This window comes from Myripristis murdjan, chromosome 23, assembly GCF_902150065.1.
Source record: "Myripristis murdjan chromosome 23, fMyrMur1.1, whole genome shotgun sequence".
NCBI lineage: Eukaryota > Metazoa > Chordata > Actinopteri > Holocentriformes > Holocentridae > Myripristis > Myripristis murdjan.
Window position 1 is genome coordinate 13349990 of NC_044002.1, and position 21376 is coordinate 13371365.

The 21376-nt window shown below is 41.3% G+C and overlaps 2 protein-coding genes across 2 annotated transcripts; one reads left to right on the forward strand and one right to left on the reverse strand.

The window, feature by feature from the left end:
• Positions 1 to 614: 614 nt before the first annotated feature.
• On the forward strand, positions 615 to 7060 carry LOC115355576 (hyaluronidase PH-20-like). Its single transcript, XM_030046434.1, has 9 exons — positions 615 to 653; positions 1617 to 1762; positions 2442 to 2526; positions 2757 to 2923; positions 3088 to 3256; positions 3627 to 3845; positions 4101 to 4259; positions 5283 to 5372; positions 6632 to 7060. Exons 1-9 carry the CDS (start codon positions 615 to 617, stop codon positions 7058 to 7060), a joined length of 1503 nt encoding a protein of 500 aa, XP_029902294.1.
• A 6705-nt stretch (positions 7061 to 13765) lies between these two features.
• tmem229a (transmembrane protein 229A) lies at positions 13766 to 18964 on the reverse strand. Its single transcript, XM_030045329.1, has 2 exons — positions 17896 to 18964; positions 13766 to 16943 (listed from the first exon to the last, which is right to left on the reverse strand). Exons 1-2 carry the CDS (start codon positions 18897 to 18899, stop codon positions 16937 to 16939), a joined length of 1011 nt encoding a protein of 336 aa, XP_029901189.1. The 5' UTR covers positions 18900 to 18964; the 3' UTR covers positions 13766 to 16936.
• Between the last annotated feature and the right edge of the window lie 2412 nt (positions 18965 to 21376).

Below are 21376 nucleotides of genomic sequence, written 5' to 3' on the forward strand. Positions count from 1 at the left end.
TACACTATGCAGACAGTGGACGCTCCATAACCTCACACCCAAGTGTGCCTTGCCCCTCTGCTCCAAGTCAAACTTGGCACGGGGTGATCATAACAAGACATTTTTCAGGGAAAAAAACAACAGAGGACAGGGTGCATCCTTGTACACAGCTCTGCCCCCTGCACCGCTTTCTTCTCCTCTCTTCTCCTCTCCTTTCTCCCTCTGGACTCATCTCCCACCCGAGACTGGATAATGTTGTTTCTGTGAGAATATTCTTACTCTCACCCTCTCTTCTCGAGAGCTCTTTTTGCTCCCTTTGGTTGTGTTTTGGCATTCATCCAGCCACTAATCATCACATCAAGGATCTTGTGGTGAAGTGGTTCTGCTTAAGTGATGTCCAGGTACGGTACTGCATCTTTTTACTTAATCTATACATTGGGTCTGAGGATTTAGGTTAGCCATATAGCATGTAGCTGAGGTTGGTAAGAGGTCCAATGTGTCGGTTTAAGGTTGACAGAGTTCACAGGTGTTAAATTATTCATGTCAGGATTTCTCAATGTGTTTGTGGTCTATGGTTGGCAAGGAAGACTCATCTTGACTTAGGATTGGCAAGATGGAAGACATGAGTCCACATCATGGTTCTGAGCTCTAGTTTGTGGTTTACGGTTGGCAAGGTAAGGGGAGGGAGTGAGAGAACGGGGAAGTGAAATCATGCCAGGTTTGACAGATTGCATGAGAGTTGGTGGGACTGTGTTGGAGTCATCAGAGAAAAACTCATGATTCATGTTAGAGCTGGAAAAACTAGAACAGAGTCTTGTGGGATTGTGGAGAGCGAGGATTTCAGGTCAGGCATGACAGCTGGGCAGCATGATGAAAAACCTGTGAAATTATGTTCCTCCTCCTCATGGCAGAGTTTCTATATAATGGTGTCCAACACAGAGGCTGGTCCTAATGATGCAACAGCTTCACTAAAAGGGCTTGAGATGCTTGGATTGTGTATTTAATATAAGTAAAAGTAAAGTAACTAAATGAGTCAGACATAGAGAAATGACTTCCCAAGACCGGTAGACGTTGAATTTCAACAATCTCGGCTCATCAGTTACCTCTACCAATTTGGATACCCCAGACATGTTCATTCAAGATCGTAATCTGAATATCTTACGTGTAAAATGCTATTTCTCATGGATCACCTCATGCAAACATCCTGCCTCGCCAGTGAAGGGATGTGTCATGTTTGCAAATACTATATATGCACAACAAGTGAACAAGTAGCATTAGCACATGAGGGAATGGAAGAATATTGATTTGACAAGCTTTTTTCTTATTCATTCTGTGTCTCTTCAGCCAGGTGAAAGGATGGTTTCAATTACACAGAAGAGCAGAAACTGTGTGCTGCTGCTTCTTTCAATCGCCCCATCCCTCCTTCCCCATCTGACTCTGTCTCTCTTCTCAACCATCATCTTGTATCTCTGGTCTATTCTTTTGCTTCCGATCCTGAGTGCAGCATCTGTCAACAATGTGACAATATCAGCCTTTAACCATGTAACTACCAATCCCACCGCTTTTACTACTACTCTTACTCTAAAATCATCCACCTACATGCAAACCTCAACCTACACCTCCCTTACTGACATCAGCCCAACATCTTCTTCAGTAAGTTCGATGACAACCTTATACCCCTCAAAACTGCTTTCAGCTACCTCCAAAACATCAGTGTCACTGCTCCCCAAAACATCACCCACGGATCTCCCCACATCTACAAAATCCGTTCCCCTTCGTCTTGGTAAACCAGCCCCCTTACGTCCTCATTCAATCCATTGTCGCCACAGACATCTCCCTCCTCCTCGCCCCCCTAAACCTTTCCCACCTCCTTGCGCTCTTAAACGCCCTCTTCAAAAGACCATTTCCCCTCGTCCCTGTAAATTGCCACCCTTTCCCTGCAATTTCCTCAAAACCACACAAACCTTCCTGCACAGAAACTCCCCTTCTGCTCTCTCTAAAACCTCACTGTCACCTCTTCCACCTAAGTCTGTTCCTCCTCGCCCTGCCAGACCTCTTAAATGCACCAACATACCTCTCACTCATGCTCACAAAACTTCGCCACCTCCTTTTACAACAACCTCATCTTTTCCTCCCTCTAACTCAACCTCAATACCCCCTCTTCCCAAAAGCTTCCCGTCTTCCAGTGTATCTAGAACTTCTCCCGCTCACTTTGCCGTCCTTCGTAAACATAACCGCAAGCTCTCCTCTCCTGTCTCAACATCTCCTTTTCCTACAGTGTCACTGTCTTCAATCTCCAAAAAATCACCATCTCCACTTACCAAAACCTTGCCTACTACTCTTCCCAGAACATTTTCATCTCCTCCCAAAACAACCACCCCTTTCCAGCCCAGACTACTTCCACGCCCTCCTCCCCCCCACACCACAGACCCACTGTTTGAGCACCAGCCTTTTATCGTCAGCTGGAACATCCCTGATCTGGTGTGTAAGAGGTACAACATCTCACTTGACACCTCACCCTTCAAAGGAGTGGCCACACCTGCTAAGGTAAAGTGAAAAACATGATTACTCAGTTTCTTTTTTTTTTTTTTTTTATTGGTGAAATTTAGTGACAACAGACAAGGTGACATAAGCAAGGGGTCCCCATGATTACTCAGTTTCATATAGTCATACAGTTACAGTTTGGAGGAGTAAGAAGTCTTCCTTTTTTTTCCTTAATGTGTTCATCTAAGTGTAATTCTCAGTATGATGAACTTATTAACTTGGTTCGTCTGTAGGTTCCAGGCCAGTTCCTGTCTCTGTTCTACACAGACCGGTTAGGTCTTTACCCACATGTAAGGCATGCAGGCAGGAAACAGCTTCATGGTGGCATACCTCAGAGAGGCAACCTGAAAGCCAGTATGAACAAGGCCAGAGCCGATATTAACTACTACATCCCATCTAGGTTAGTTCCCTGAAAACTGACTGGTGTCTTTATTCATCATCTTATTTTTTTCCCTCTTTGGCATGAGATCTTTGACACTGACCTTTAACTTCTTCTTCATCCATGTTGTGTCATTATCAACCCCCTCATCCCGCTGTCCTCTTTCTCCTCTTCCTCTCCTCCAGGACCAGCCGAGGTCTTGCTGTAATAGACTGGGAAGAGTGGCGCCCCCTGTGGGAAAGAAACTGGGGCACCAAGAGAATCTACCAGATCTTGTCTGTGGCCCATGCCATGCAGAGGGACCACACGCTCACATCACAGCAAGCCATATCAAAAGCCAAGCAACAGTTCCAGGTAAGAACGAACTGTGAATATTGAGGAAACAAATTAATTAGCCAGTGACAACTGTGAAATATTGATTAAAGGGGTGATGCTTCTCTTCCCTTCCCCCCACCCTGTCCTGTCTCAGTTCCTCCTGTTTCCCCTCTTTCTTCCTTTCTGCTTTAAACCATCTTTTTGCTGTAGTTGTCAGTTGTTTTTCCCCGCCTACTGACCCTCTTTCCTCACGTGTCTCTGGTCTGTTTTCTTCCTTCACCTGTTTTGTGTTATTTCAAATATAGCACCCTCATTCCTTCCATTCACTCATCCTGCCCAGAGTAGCATGTAACTTTCTTTCTTTCTTTCTTTCTTTCTTTCTTTCTTTCTTTCTTTCTTTCCATGTTAGATGGCAGCCAGGAGCTTCATGTCAGCAGTGTTGGCACTGGGCAGAGCTATGAGACCCAACTACCTCTGGGGCTTCTACCTGTTTCCTAACTGCTACAACTATGGCTGGCTGGAGCCCGGCTACACAGGCCACTGCTCAAAGGAGGTGAGAAGGCAGAACGATGAGCTGCTCTGGCTGTGGGAATCCAGCACTGCCCTCTACCCCTCTGTGTACCTGCAGGTAGGTGGGGATGTTCAACCACCTTGTTTACAATATATTACATTTGGGGGTGAGAACTCACTTAAGGAAGGAGACATTCTTGTTTAAAGTATCAAGTTCAAGTCCAAGATATCCAAAATATTAAGTCCAACACATGTGTTACCACTATAGGACTGACAAAAACCTTTTTTTGACATACAGTGAACACAACAGGCATAATACAATTTTTCAAGCTGTGGATTTCGATCTTTTTCCTGCACCCTTCCACTGCTCCAGGCGTCTTTGGGAGACAGTTACAACGCTGTGCTAATGGTGAGAAACCGTGTCCAGGAGGCTCTGAGGGTGTCGTCCCTGCCCAGACAAACTGCCAATGCACCGGTGTTCATTTACACTCGACCTGTCTTCATCGATCAGAACAGACGCTTCCTCAGCCAGGTGAACAAAGAGGGCTTATGTGTTGGTTTGAATTTTTATTAAAAAGTAGTCTTATCATAATACCACTTATTTAGTCTAAGAAATAATACATATACCTGCAATCAGCTGGTTTCAAGCTTCTGTTTATGGTACTGTGCTGCATACAAGACTAGATTGCAAAGTAGCATGCAGCATGGCAATAGAATCGGTTAGGTGTCATTAAATAAATAACAAACATGAGCAACTCTCAGTGACCTTACTCACAGAAAGATTTATGCTTTTTGTAACCATGCACTGACGAATAGGCATCCACTTGACCAGATTAGGTTCATCTTAGGTTACTTCTTCATCTCACCTCACCTCAGGTTTTCTACCCCGAGGTCCAACCCAAGAGGAGTTTGGTTTCTTTGTGTAAGAATATCCTCGTCTCTCGGTGGTAACATTCATTTGAGGAAATAATCCTTACCCTCTCTCCTCACCCCCTACGACGTGTCTAAAGAATACATGTGGCAGAGTCTGTGCAGTTTGCATGTTTATTTGTTTGTTCGTGTGTGTGTGTGTGTGTGTGTGTGCACGCTTGTACATTGCTTGTCATTTCCATTTGCATGTTTTTATGAATGCCACTTGTTTGGTTTATATCTGTGGGTACCACTTTACAATAATGAATTGTTTATTATTAGGTTATTACTTTGGTTGTAAACATTAATAAACAATTATAAATGAGTTATAGTACAGTTTTCATACATCAGTGCAGACTCACTATTTGGCAAGATCAAGTTACTGCTCCATTGCATCTGTTCTGTGAAAACTGAGATCTTGTCAGTTATGTAGCTTACTTTACTTGATATTGCCAATTACCTAACCTGCATCGATTCATGTGAACTATTATAACTCATAGTGGTACCTGTCTGTGCAAATGCATTATTGGTTTTGTGTGTCTCTTTATACAAACCTGCACTTGTGTATACTATATGCATGTGTCTGTCAACTGTGTGTGTGTTTGTGTGTGTGCATTAACGAATATTCATTTGTGTATGTGTCCAGAGGGACCTGGTCAGCACCATAGGGGAGAGTGCAGCAGTGGGAGTGTCTGGCGCTGTGCTATGGGGGGCCAGTGCTGACTACAATGACAAGGTAACCTCACACTGCAGACCTCCACTGGACTGCTGAATAACACAACACTGTACCAATGGCAGGTAGCAGGACATAGACAAAGAGCTTATTTAGACATAATTGGAGTCTGCTGGTCCCTGTGACTGACTGACAATATCTTGATGACTGAGGCACTGATGGATTGTGTTGCTTGGCACTGCAGTGACTTTAGTTTATCTATGCCAGGAAAGCCACGGTTGGCTTGATGATTGTGGGTTTCATTGTTGAACATGTTCTGATGGAGACTTTGTTGTGCAAACACAATGAACTTAATGTAACATTCCACCCTCAGACACTTTCGCAGTGTTAAATGTCTTCTTTTTGTAAAATGTAATGTAATGTGGACACTTTCCATCAACCTGCTCATTTACCTCGATTAGAGTTAGTGATTTCATTTATTTCCCAACATGATATTCAGTAACACCAAGAAAACCAGAGGGAACTTTTTGCTTTCAGTTTAAGTTGGACATATAGGTGTATCAACAAATTGAAAGCATGATCATTCAGCTGTGGGTTATTGGTGTCTATGATTGGTAGCGGTGCAGTGTACTCAACATACAACATGTCTTGTGGTTGCACGGCATTGCATCACTTTGTCTATATTTGACCAGTTATCTGGGATAATCAGAAAAATACACCAACAAACAACAAAATGCAAGGTGCTATTCTACTAGCTGTCTTTTTTTTTCATGTGGATGAGAAGATGCATTACTTATTGATAAAATTACAGCAAGTTATGGGTTAATGAAATTGTTAAGCTTGCCCAGAGAGTGTTTCTGCTGTTAGGGGCTCAAACAGCCCGGTGTGCCAAGCCTTCTGGCAGGCTTCTTCTCGGACGAGACATACATCATGAGACTAGACAGTTCTTTGGCACTTGAAAGGTTGCAAACTATGCAGCAAGAATACCAATAGCACATGTTGAAGGTTTTGTTCACAACAATGATGCAGCCACCTCATCACCCATTTTTCAAAATAAGTGTTGCTGGGTTCTCATCTCTTTGGTATCGATGTGTTGATTTAGGTGTGTCGTGCTGTTAGTGATTGGTTTACATTAACAGGTGTTACAAGGAAGTAGATTCATAGAAAATGCATTAAAAGCTGACCACTACTGAGCCACTACTGAACCAATACGGTGGAGTCGTGTTTTAGTGAATTGTTTGAAACACATAGACCACACATTTACTTTTGAATAAGTTCCTCATCCTTTGTTTTTATTAACCCTTCTCCTCTCTGCTCCTCAGGCCTCTTGTGAAGCCCTCTCATCCTACCTCACCTTCACTCTCAACCCGTATATCACCAACGTCACAGCAGCCGCCCAGCTCTGCAGCAACCTCCTGTGTCAAGGCAACGGGCGCTGCGTCCGAAAAAACTCAGACTCAAACCACTACCTCCATCTCAGTCCTGGTAATTTCCAAATTCGGCATATCCGGAACCGCTACCTGGTTGTCGGCAGACCTTCCTTCGCAGACCTGAAGATGTTCAGCAGGAGCTTTACTTGTCAGTGCTACAGAGGCCTCACCTGTACACCCAGGAACTACAGAGAGCTAGCCAAGGACCTGATATTTCGTGTGAAGCAAGGGCTGTACAAAAAGACCAAGACGCTGAATAAAGCCATGCTGGATGATATGCAACAGGCCAGTCTTGTAAAGGAGATGTTAAAACGAACCTGAGGGCTGGGCTTGTAACGAGACTTTCAAGGAGGGTCTTCAACTGAGCACAGGTGCTGTTTTTTTTTTTTTTTTTTTTTTTTTAAATGCACCTTCTTCCCACTTAATACATGCATTCACACATGCGAGCTGCCCATTATCGCCTTCTTCCAGATGATAACGGGGGCTGTTAGTGTGTAGTGCTCTTTCCAAGGGCTTGCTTGCTCCACATTTCTTAGTGATGAAGATGAAATCTTTCATCTCAAGCAAATTAGGCACAAGAGTCTGCAGATTACGTCCACAATGCAGCCTAAGTGAATGAGGACCTGAGTATCTCCATGGATCAATTGAGCTACATGTGCCTTGCTTTAGGACACTTTGATGGTTATTCTTGAAGGAGAGGAAAGACACAGATTTTCTGAAACACTCCATCACCAATTAATTGTGTTTTTATTAGATTAGAGTGTGCTGAGGTAAGGTACTGATCATCAGCAAGACTGGAAGCACTCAGGAAGACTCAGCTCATTTAGAATCAATATAAACTGCTGATGAGATTTTCGCCTATAGGCTTAATTGACTGTGGCATACCATGACTACTCATGCATCATGCTGCATAGTGATGCCCAGAAACAGGTGTGACCTCCCCAGCTCGGGCTGCCACAAGGTTGGACAAACTTTTAGTGAATTTTGCACACATGCTGTCAAAGACACAAACATCCGAATGCAGACCTGAACAAAATGAGGTTATGACTGTTAGGCAGGACCCATAATGATAAGAGAAGTTATGGGCCTGTCTCATTGGAGCTACAGATTTCTGAGGTTTGGATGAATGACATTCAACAGTGTTTAACTTTCAGTGGAGGACCTGTGCTTCCACCTTCAGTCTTTTCTTTGCATTTATAACTGAGCACAGATGCCAGTTTCGTTTTCAAAATAGATGGAAAAGGGATGAGTTGTGTGGCACAGGAGGATCAAGAAAAATGTCTTCAGAGAGCTTGGTTCAATGCATATTTTACATTTTTGGCCAGTGTTTAAGGCCAGTGTTAAGGACTATCTAAAAGCCATGACCTGAAAGTTAGACAGCTTTAGAGTGAAATGAAGATAATTTCTCTCAGACGTAAAGAAAAATAATTCATTCTGTACGTATTGTTAATCCATGTTCTTGCTGGCATTTGCAAGGCCAAAATCTGGATATGTGACATGTACAGATATAAAAGCCATGTTCATCAGTCACATAGATAGATAGATGGATAGATAGATAGATAGATAGATAGATAGATAGATAGATAGATAGAAATCCAAGTGATGACATGTAAAAGTGAAAACATTTATTTCCGACATGGTCCTCTACATATTGTCAGGACAGCAGGGGGCACTAGACTGAGACTGGGGTTTGGGCCTTTAATATCATGAGGAAACTATACACTGTATGATCATGTACCACTATCATCCCAGAACAAACTCTGAGAAGACACTAACAAGTCTGTACTATTTCAATGAGAGATTTCAATATTGTTGCCGCTGGTGTGTGTACATGATTTGACTATGTATGTAAATAAAAGGAGGGACAGAGAGCAGCAGCACTGATGTTTCCCTGTTGTACTGGCTTGTCATCATGCAGAGAGGATTAGAGTGAATGAATAGTTGCTTTCAAATATACCACATTCTGGAGATAAAAAACATAAAGTTCAACTTTTGAATACTCGCAAATTCTCAGTAACAGACACTCCAGAAAACAGGATTCAGTAATTGTTTTTTGAAACTCAGCACACTGATTCTTGAAACTGCGGCGAAAACACGCCCAGCAAAGGAAAGCTGAAAATGAATGATATAGATTACTAGTAATCTATAATCACAATAAGAAGTAATATGGTTTGTAATGTTCTATTAACCTCTTTATTGTCCTCTATTTATAATATGCATAATTTCCCGTTTATTTCTTTTACACATAGGCCTACAATATTATTTACTGTATGTGTCCCCAGTGACTAAAACCATAAATGAATTTTGTTGCACCATTTCAGAATCATTTTATACAATTCCATATAGCCTACAATATATTGTTATGGTTAGGCAGCAGCTTTCAGTATGGGAAGATGAAAACTATCAGTGATTTGAATGAAAGGGGGAAAAGGAGTAAGAGAAAGGCATTGAAATGTAGACAGTAAGAGTCAAAGCATAAGAGAAAGGGTCCAGAACGCCCAGAAACTCCCTCAGACAGACCATTTGATCCAAACATACAGGAGCTAGCTCACAGTGTGGGAAAAGTCAAGAAAAAAAACAAGAGCAAGATTCTTGTGAGAGATGAATGCTTTGAAAAATAAACTGCAAGAGATAAGAAAAGATAAGAACAAACTGAATAAGTGATGGTGACGAGAGAAAACAGATGGTACACGGAAGCAGAGTCAAAAACTCCTCCATCAAGAAAACCCTGCTCTTCCACGACTGTCTCATGCAAGAATTTAATGCAAACAACAAGCAGTCGACCTGCTGAAGAATCAAAGAAACTTGACTCTGTGAGGCAGGCTTCAAAAGAAATGTTGTCTTATACACCAGACAAAACAGTTTGAGCTGAAATGTGACACTGTAAAACAGAAACACAAACAACTTACAGTCAAACACGAACCCAGGTTGCTCAGGTTTTCGACCACAATGATCCATGAATGATGACTGACAAACAGGGCACAATAATAAAAAATAAGAGAACCATTCCGACCGACACAATATTCAGCCTCCACAGGGAGTTCATCAAAAAGGATCCAACTGTAAAACTCCACAGCAACAACAACAACAACAACAAACCATCATAAATGCATTATGTACTGGCCATCGGTCTCTCTGCTTTCTAAATATTGGCATCAGCTTTGGCCACTGAAAAGCCCATATTGATTGAGCACTAATACCACTGCCAGTACCATGACAATGCAAAATTGATGTTTGCGGTCTGAAGAGCAAATGGTATCGTCGAGTCTAGTGAATTAGAGCATAGTTTTGCACCCCTTGTTTTGGTATTAGTTGTTGCAAATGGTTAAAGTTGTGAAGCAAGGAAGCCTTGAGTTGAGTGGTGAAAAGGCTGGAACTGTTTGTTGTAATTAGGCCACTGCCACCACCATCAGATCTGTGTCAAAAATGTGTTTTCTATGTCCAAAACTGTTAATTTGTATGCTTAATGCTGATGATAAAAACCACATGATGCAACAGTTTTAAAAGTAGTACATGTGAAATAGTATACAAAATGAATAAAGTGAATATTAGACACAATAATTTAAAAGATCTAAATCTATATAAGACTGAATAAATATGAGTAATTAGTTTTTTATTGTGTCTGACTGTGTTGACAAAAACTAACAAATGACAGGAAGGCACCTATTTATAAAAAAAAAAAAAAAAAAAAAATGGGAGGTCCCACCCAAATATTACTTGATTGCTGAGTCCTTGTTCTATAAACATATAAGTTTTGATTTCTTAAGATTTGAATCTGTAATAGACGGTCAGCTTATGATTCTATATAATATTTTAAAGTTGTAGAAATTGCACATAATAACTTTACATAAGCTTAAAGTTGTTTTACTGGTTGAAACTTGGATAGATTGCAGTCTATTTCTTGGGGAAAAATCACTAAAGTATTCTGGGTTTTGCAAGCTATATATTTTGAAAAGGGTTTTTAGGTGTTTTGATGGTTTATGAACCTTGCAAATCCCACAAAATCAGTTAAACTGTTTTTATTTTTTCTTGCTCTGGGGCTGTAGGCATATAAGTCTGAATGGTACTAATGTACTTTAAGGTCACGCATTCTTTCACTGTGGGGGGCTCTCAACTCGATGTGAGGCCATTGTTGAATCTAAAGCCTTTTTGAGCAATTTGAATCTGCACCACCACACACACACACACACACACACACACACACACACACATACACACACAAACACACACGCAGGCAGGTGTGCATTCATTCACATAAATTCATACTTGCATTTATAATGTACATACCACTCACACATACACAGATAACACGTGCTGTCCTCCTCCGTGTGTAGACACACTGCCGTGAGCTGAGTGAGGGGCAGAGTGACTTTGAATGCTAACAGCTCCTGTGGATCCCCTAAGCCTCGATCACAAGTGCTGCTCCATGACAATGCTATTCCTGGAAGTGTGTAAGGCAATCCTCTGCTAGATGAAGTGTAACAACAAGTGGACACTTCAGCACACACCACCCCATGCACCTCCCACCCCAATTAAAATGAACACACACGCACACAGACACTCACACACTACTGCTGCATTACTGTTGCATAAATCACAGGGGCTAATAATAATACGATTATCAGCTAAAAAGCCTATAACCCATTCACACATTGTGCACATCCTGACGGTGCACATGATTTTAATTGAAACTGATCCTCTGGAATGATACACAGTATTTGATAAGAAAGTTACCTCACATACCAGGGATGTTCCCTGAGGATTATCTTTATATTTATAAGACATGCAAAAATAATTTCTACAAGCACAGCACACCGGCAGCTGATGAGAATAAAGCAGACTCAGGTATGTACATGGTCGGGTGTAAGATGCCAGTAACACTGATCAGCCCATTGCTTTTTCAACACTGGTTTCTATAATCTATGGTAACAACTGAAAATATAATAACTGCTGGATAGCAATAAAGAATGAATAACTTGGCAGAATGCACTTAAAATGTCTCTGTAAAAAAGGTTGAAAATGTGAAAAACCTCTCAATGTAATAAACTGTTGAACAGTGTAGTAACATTACACTGCTCATTATTGCAAAACATTACTTCTTATGGGCTATGACATATTGTTAACCCATCATGCAATAATGACATCATGATGAAATAACTCAGCTGGTTACTTATGATTGTATTATTACTAGCAAACTCACTGATGCCTTCAAGGCCATTTACAGGAGTACCAGCTCACATTAAACATAAAATAAGCTGACTCTTATATGTAATAAGTTAAGGGACTGGTCAACATCCCATTCCTGCAACAGGGCTTTATAGATAATCTAATTGTAGGAAGAGAGATAAATATATGCAGCCTTCATATTTTTCAGGTGGTGGAAGGACGTTGAAGCCAATTAACAGACACATGGTGATGTAATAATGCAATGTTATTACACTTTTGGACAGTTTATTACATTGAGCAGTTGGCTGCCGGTGTTTGGGTTTGCCAGAGGTCGTTAGGGCATGTTTGTCTCATCAGGGCCTTGTCAGCAGATACGACAGGTCACTGTTGTATTAGTCATGTTCTCTGAGTGTTTCCTATGCGTCAATGTGTGTGCATAAATGTGTGTTAGTGTGTCTGGGGGCGAGTGGAGTAGGGAATAAAAATGATCTCTAAGGGGCCAGTCCAGCCTCTGTCTGGGACAGCACAGAAACAGAGACAGAAAAACAGTGAGAACGAGGATATTTTGACATTGCATTTCCGAATTAGCATCTTAGCCAAATCACCAGTTGATTGTTGATTGATTAATTTACTGGCGAACAGTTTCTTAATAACATTGCTACATGATTTGTTAGATTTGTTTGTCACTATGGCAACAGAAACTGAAGTGCATCATGCAACTACAGCTCATTTGCAGAGAGAGTGAGAGAGAGAGAGAGAATACTCTGCACTGACATGCTTTTGGTGCAGCTACAGACCCACACAGAAACACACACACGTGCATGTTGCCTTGACAACTTACCCATGTATACACTGCAACAGTACGAATTTCAGACCGCTGGAAAATTAGAGCAAACCTCACAGACTCAAAGGAGGAAATTACAAGCTCATTTTAGGACTCACACACACATTAAAGGTCGTATTCAAACATCAAAATGAGCTTCGGAGGTAGCAAAGTCAACATTTAAGTGAACAAAGTGCAGGATTTAGTTGAACATACTTGGCTCCCCCCATAACACTGGCAATTTTGTCTTGCAATCTGATATCTTGTTTTGAAGCCTGTTTCATTTATCATGACAACTATCTTTACAGGACAAGGATGAGGGTAGAGGAGAGAGCACAGAGAATGTTTGAGTGTGCAGCAGGAAGTTGCCTGTTTGAGATAAGGCGGATACTACAGGCAATATATTACAAGTGTATTACCCTTCATGTTTGACCAGTCATCTGTGCATGTGGACTTTGAATGTGAGGTGAAGCATACGTTTTATGGGACAGTGCACAAGATAAGGTCTTGCGTAAAGAGCTCTACAACCATATTTCTTAAATATAGGAACGCTGATTCACGATCACAGGTCTCACTTGTCCAAAATAAGTGTTCCCTAAAATGATTGATACTGAAATTGGGTCACATCCTTTGTTGTTGTTGGCAGTCACAGGAGTGAGTTTTGACAGTGGCAAAAACCAAAAGGCAGTAAATGTAAAAGCATGCACTCAGTGTACACAGTATGGAAACAAACTCCAGTGACTGAGTTGTGCCCTCTAATTGCACAATCCATCTCTCAGCTGCCTCCGAGTTTGAAAGGCCTTGTTTACCCTGTCTGCTCCCCTTCTGCCACTATTCATCTGCGTGTTGTTAATGAGGTTGATTTATTATGTGAAACAAATTTGAGATCATAGCTTTTCCCTGGTCTTGCCTGGTTGGTTGCATGATGAAAGCATGTCACAGAAATACTTGGACACAATTTAGTTAGATAACTGACCTATATGTGAACCAAAAAAAAAAAAAAAAAATGGAGGATGGACAGTTTTGTCAAAGGAATCTTTCAGGTTTAATGAACATGTAAGTCATACATACATCCAATACATCCAGTTGCAATTAAGTCGCCCAATGCATTTTTGACTTAAATTAGAATTAGTTCTTTCATACCCTGTGAGAAGCAGTTCTGTCTTTTTGTTGGTGAGTAGCACAGCACAAAAGTGAAGTATGATTAAATCACAGTTATGCAGGCATTGAAAATCCTCAGGTTGTAAAAAGTTCAAAGTTGGACATGTAGACATGGTTCAGAATTCAAGTGCTGACTGAGACATACCTCAATATTAGCTGCCAAGTTTGTAGAACCAGCTGGAAATAAAATACACCTACTACAGGTAGGATTAGGGAGGTTGGATATTTATGATTCTGACATTTTGAAACAATTTCTTGATTCTTTGCTTTGTCTAATAAAAATACAGTGCATGGAGTTCATTAAGGAGAATGAGTTTCTTTGTAACATTTGTGCCAAATGTGTTTTCTAAAGACAATCACACCATAGACTAAGAAAAAATGTGAATTCTCAAAACAAGCATCCATTTTTTTTTTTTTTTAATGTTTCTGTTATCTTTTGATATCTTAAAATCAATGTGTAACAGAGATCAGTATGGTACCAATATGATGTCCACAAACTATCAAGCAATTTATGAAACTCAATCAGTAAATGCTGTGCCTACTGTACATAACAGTAGATTTATTATGTCAACTTGGATAAAAAAAAAAAAAAAAAAAAAAAATTACTTTGCCCTGCACTAAAAGTGCAGCATTTTTTTTTTAACCCTTACAACGTATCCTCACGTCTCACAATAGCAGAACATGCATTTCAAGGTCATTCAAATACACTCGACTGTGTGTTAAGCAAATCAGAAATAAAGCACAACATTTACCGTTTTAGTGGCATTCACATAAGTTCTAAGTGCTGAGCTCACCTGATTACATCACTGATGACCTGTAGATCCTACGTAATAATTAAAATCCAACTTCAACAGTGACGCCAGTTACCCTGGGTAGGATGCTATTTTTTGTCCCTTAGTTGTCTCTTTTACAACCTCACTCCAAATGACAGTTTGTTACCTTTCAGAGAGGCTAGCAGAGCAGACAAACTTTACAAGAATTCATATAGTCACAGTGAAAGGTATTCAAATTGGTTGCCATGCTTTGGCCCCGTAGAGATGAACACAAGTAGGAAACATATTAAAAACACATTATGAGCCCGATCAGAGTGTTCCAGCATGAAATATTATGCTATACACATAGTATGTAAAAATTTTTAGGGGTTGTACATTTTCTAGGGCAATGTCTTGCTAATAGCTATTCCCTCTGCCGCTGTAATGCGCTTGTAATGCACTTTTGATACCCAGCAACGCACTTCAAATTAAGCATTATCAGGGACTTGATTCAGGGATTAAGTTTAATTAAGCTTTCTTTCAGCCAGAACGGCCCAGTGGGCAAGAGCTTCCCTGCTGTTTCTGTAGACACTTCTGAGAGGCTTGATGCACAGCACACTCTGGGAAGGATGCCTGTCCATTATTTATTTATAGTACACTTTTAACAAGATAGGCCCCAGCACTTTATGATACACCTGCTCAGAGGAAAGTGCTTTAGAAATGAATATGACGGAACTAGACTTGAAACACGGGACTTCACACCCTCACAGTAAGATAAAGACAGTAATGACAAAAGTGCTTTCTCCTGAATCTCAGTGCTTTATATCCACAAAATGTGACTAACGCCTGCCCTCCCTCCTCCCCAGATTACCATCCTACACCAAACCTCTTCATTGCGTATTAGGAGTAAAACAGCCAGGACAGTTTCTAGGATTTGGTGTTTTGTGGTGAATTTAGTTTCTCTACTCTCTCTTAAACGTTCAGAAACCAGATGCTGGAAGCCCATCTATTCTCTACCACTGAAGAAACTTGAAACCCTCTTGCAGATGGGACAGGAGCGGTATCCGACTATTTTATCATATCTAAACACATTTTAGGTTTGTTGGCGTTGGACGCAGCAGTTTGTGTATATTATAAGCCTTTGATAAACACTTTAAATGTAATATTTTGCAAACTGTTTTGAATTTCTACAAACATAGGTTATTTTATGACAGTGTTTTTAGTCTAGCACTAGGCAAATCCGTTCATAAGAACAACCACATCAGCTAGGCGGTGTGTCCACCAGGTACCTACAGTGTTGGATTCCCAGTCTCCTTGTTTATAATGCCGATGTCTGATGCTGATGAAATCACTTTTAGCAAAAGACTGCTGTGCTTCACAGGTTCACATTTGTTTTAATAGTCAGATGTAACAAAGGCAGGCTTGCTGACCACTTCCCACAAGCATATCAGCAGCACTAAATAAATAGAGGAACCTGGTGGACACAGAGCCTTGGTTTCTTTGAGTCCAGCTGCCTCAGTTTGAACAGGAAGGCACTCCAGCACAGTAAAGTTTGGTTCATAAAAGATTCACAGTAAAATCTCACTTGGCTTGTCATATCCATTCTGCTAGAGGCTGTCTCTTGCTACACATGTTACTGGGTTATTGTCTGCTCTTCATAGTGACCATGCAATATTCAAATGTCATTATAATAATATAAATAAGTGCTTGAGTGAAAATGGGGAGTTTGCTCCAAAATGTAATCAACCATTAGAAGAAAAAAAAAAGTTTTACTCTGACACATTAATTGCCAGCATGGAAAAAGCCCACAAAATAAGATTAGTTACCTTAAAAATACTGACTTCTGCATTTCAGGCAGCAACATTTTTTGGAAATGGATATATCACCTTTTGGAACAAAAACCTTCCTTTTTGGTATTTTCTCTCTTTGATTAACATGCAGATATGAGCTACGGTAAAAGCATGCCAATGCATATGTAAAAGACAAACTAGACGTGCCACAATGCATGTAACATATATAATGATTAGCCTGCCACGGAGTTCATTAAAAATGTGAATCATGTTCACACTTCTAAAATCACAATATGATATTTTACACCAGACATATAAAAATGGCAGTAGGATAACTGATATGACCTAAAAACCAGGCAGGTTAGGTATAGAATCAGGGTCTGTGTTAGTTCTGTTTGTCTCTTTGTAGTCCTGGACCCATAACTATCAGGCTTTGTAGAGCTGGAGACTCAGATGAGGGTCATTCACTGCATTCAAGTCACCTGGGCATGGGAAAGTTTATAACCTACAAACTGTAAAAGAGAGGACAGTGTTGACACCAGAGCCCAAACTGGAGTGCAGAGAATTTTAACTGTGCATGTGTTATAGCCCCTTACTCAATATCTCCTGACAACACTGTGCTCTCCTCAAGTCAGAGCTGCTGTGAATACTTCGATCTCTTTGGAAAAACACTAACACTATCTTGAGCTAGGGCAACTGAAACAGACCCCTAGTGCCTAATGAACCATTATTCGATTTGCAAGGCTAACCTGAACCAGGATTTGCACTTCTCATTAGCCTGGTAAATACCAGAGCTTGATTTCCCCAAATCATCTTCTCTCTAAAACAGCTTTGCTTCCATATAAGGGGGTCTTAAACGTCTTTAAATTGACTCCACTGACAAACAGAAGGCCTAAGCCACTGACTATTGAATCCTAAACCATTAATTCATTTTGGGACCTAATCAGGCAATAAACAAAGACAATGTAAGTCACATTTGGTAGACCAGGTCCAGCCTAATAGGCTTCAGATTAGCAAAAAGATAGAGAATTGTTGATAAAAAGCTGTTCATACAGCTACCCAATGTTCCAGAGGAAGACACTTTACTATGTGACAGTGTGAATCAAAAAACACACTTTTGATAGTCACAATAAAAGCCCTCTTATGATTTCACTTCTTGTTCTGGTGTAATGCTAGAAACAACCCTTGCCTTTTGTGTTATTAACTTGATCTAAATTATTTATTGTGTCCTCTCCATAATTCTCCACAAAAATAATAATCATATGCCTGTTGCGTGTTTTGTAAATAACTGTTGCTATTTTTTTTTTTTTTTTTGCTAAATAATTCAACAAATTTGACTTAAAAAAAAAAAAAAAAAAAAAAAAAAATTAAATCTGCTTTTTTCTGGACTCCGGCTGTCCATTGACCTCAGCGCCCCGGTGATCTCCAGTCTCCCCAGTCAAATCATTTTCATCTTTGGCGCACTTGATTTTCAGCAGGACATTGGACAGCACGTCCTGATACAGACTCAAGCACATCCATCCGGGCAGGTAGAGGAGGGTGATGAGTCCCATGAAGTTGTGGGGATAGTGGGAATAGTCCCAGGAGCAGGCGTTGAACTGCCGGAGGCCCAGGCCCCAGCACAGCTCCCACGCGTAAATGAAGCAGATGTAGATGGGGAGCCGCCGCCACGTCCCCCAGCCTCTCCTGAAGTGCAAGTGGAGGTAGAGCTTCTCCACCACGAAACTGCAGCTCCCATACATCAGGAAAGACCACAGGGACGTGTGGCCACTGAGTGTCCGGTCTGACTTCTCCACCAGGTTGAATAACGACGTGAAAACCACCTCGTCGAGAAAGCCGTGCATGCCGAAAAACAGGAACCGCACCAGGCCGGGGAGACCGCAAGGACGCCCCCGGGGATCGCTGTCCTCCTGCAGGGGGTTGATTTGGGGGTCAGCGGGCCCGGAGGGATGGTACTGCAGCCGCGACAGCCCCCTGTGAAACACCTGGGCGAAATAGAGAGCTAGGATATAGTGCACCGCAAGCTGCGTCCCTGAAACCACTCTCACCTGCTCGGTCAAAGTGTTGACGTTCCCGATCAGGATCTGCAGCCCAATGTAGACGGACGGATAGAAAACGAGATGAAAAACCACAGGCCGACCTCGGAAACACCTCTTCTGTGAGTAGATCTTCTCCAACGCGAAGTGGGTTAGTGAATGCATGATGCAAAGGTACGGAGAGGAAAAGCCCACCAGTTTGGGGTCCCGGTCATGCAGAACCCCCTGCACCGCTGAGAGCAGGACATCCAGCGTCACTCCGTGCATCCCGTAGAAATAAAGCCGCATCCATCGCGGTAGCTCCCGCGCCGATTCCGCCGTGTCCTCGGTCTCTCTGGACGGTTTTTGTTGCCGGTGCATTCCCGGAGTCTTTAGCCCGCTGGCGTGATCTCCCGTGTGGATGTGAGAGCCGTCTCTCCACCGGCTGGCCATGATCGGTCACTCTGTCTGGAGAGATTCAGCTGCCAAGTCCGTTTTATACATGCTGTTGGCAGCTTTCCACCGCGGCCGCGCAGAGAAGCAGGCTGCGGCTGCAGTGATCTCTGTATCCTCCTGCACCTGGCAGCGCGAACGCTGCTGCCTTCAAGAGCTCCTCAAAAGCTCCAATTTTCGAAATCCAAATATGATTTGTCGTGTTCAATTGCCTTAATTCAAAATAACGGCAGAAATTGATTCTATTTCATTTGCTGTGTAAGAGCCAAGTAGCAGACAGATCTACTTTTTTTCATAGAGCGGTTGTGGAGGAGAGGAGAAATATGCAGGAGAAATGTGCAGACGTGTTTTAACAAAATTGCCTTGTGTAGGCTTGTATAGGCCTGCATGGCATTAAACGTAAATTAAAGGAACATGCCAACAACACTACCAACAGAACAGCATGACAGTACTCATTTTTAATTTTCCTAGCCACATACCACATCCCTAGGCAATTTGTCATAATTGTGGCAGCATTTTAATGCAGCACCAGTAAGCCAGGCTGTCGCCTCACTTGATCTCAGTGTAAATACAATGTTAACATGTAAGATGCATTTTAATAACATGCACTTACAAATGCCATTTCCTTTATGCAATCTTAAATAGCCTTCAGCAGTTTATTCTTGTTAGTTCACAGCATTCTCCATACTCTGCTTTTAAAGGTAAAATGCACTTGACGACTGAATGCTGTTACATTTACAATGTTTCCAACAGCACTTGAAGGCAGCATGGACAGACATGAAAGAGGAGGCGGGATAGCGGTGGAGGAGACAGGACGTTTCAGCTCTGACGTATTTATTAATTGAGCTCCCGCCCCCTTATGACGTCCTGACGTTAGTTTAATTAAGAACTATTAATGGTAATTACAGCACACTATCCTGCTTTTCATAATAGGCCCATTTAAGTCTTGATTAGACTCATATAGAAGATTTGTAGTGAAGTAACCAGACATCCAGAGGGTTGTATCAAGGGCAACTGGACTTGGTTGTAGATCCTTGAAAATGTTTCACCTCATCCAAGAGGCTTCTTCAGTCCCACGTAGGCTATTTAACCCCCTGTGGGGTCCTTATCCAGGTCATTGATGCTCCTGGGCATCACAGCCTGGAGCACAAGCAAACCAAGTTGACTGAAGATTTACACAGATAAGAGTCAGTCATCTTTCTTAGCATTAATGTATAATCAACACAGCACGTTTACAAGACACCTTAAAATTGTATGTCTAATAGGCTACCCCATCAGTGCTATATCAGTACATCATAATTAAACCCTAGAAGCCTTGATAGATAGATAGGTAGATAAACTGATAGATTTTCATCCCTTGTTTTTCAAACTGCTTGCTCCCTACCAGTCTATCACAAAGCACCAGTCTTGGGGCTACCCTCCCTCCTGTGTAGTTTCAACTTAGGCTTTCCCTTATTGTTTCCAAGGTAACAGCAATATTTCCTATGCCCCACAATGTGAACAGCTGACTTTTTTCAGTAATGTCTCTCTTTGGCTTTAGTATAACATATAAAATACTCCTAAAGTAAGTACCTGAATGTTTAGTTTTAACATTAATTGCCATTCATTCTGTATTGCATACTGCCGATGATTAGAATGGGATCGGTTTTCTCTACCTGTTTGTCCATTCATTGAATTATGTGTGCTCTGGTGAAGGTCTGTTAGACTGAAAGTTTATCTAGAAAGTGAATATTGCATAGATCTAAGTGTAACTCTTTTATATCAATTCACACATTCTGTTGGACATTTTACTCTTCCAGATCCTGGGACATTTAGTCCTTGATGGATTGTATGGTTTTGCTGAAGCAGTTGCTGGGCCAATCATGGTGGGTCATTATGCCATAATTGCTGACTGTTTGCTCTTGCAGATGACTGGCTTCCACTCTGCAACTGTAGCATTTTTTTTTTTTTTTTGTCTTGAGAGCAACTAGTACTACGCATAGGGAAGAGTGGGGTAAATAGTGCCAATTTTTACTTTAAGTGCCTTTAAAGCGAGGGGGTTACAGTAATGCCTCCAACTAAAATATGCACATATAGTTTAGGTTGTTGTGCATCCCTGGGAACAATCACTTTGGATCTTATATAAACTGTTTGAGAAATATAGCTTTCGAAAAAAAAGTGGTTTTGTGGCACAACTTGCCCCCGGTGCGGGGTAAATTGTGCCATTAGAGAAAATACACTGGGGTAAATTGTGCCATTGATAATTGAAGTAAAACAGATCATTTTAATCTTACAAATGGTAATGCTATATAAAAGCAATACAAATTCAATTCAAAATTATTTATTTAACATTTATTTATTATTTTAACAAGATCACAGGCCACTTTTCTATAACAGGGCATAGCGCCACATGAACACATACCCAGAACAAAATAAAAAGTCCAAAAGGAGCACCTGAAAATTATCTTCATCTGAATCTGAATAGTTTTAATGATCAA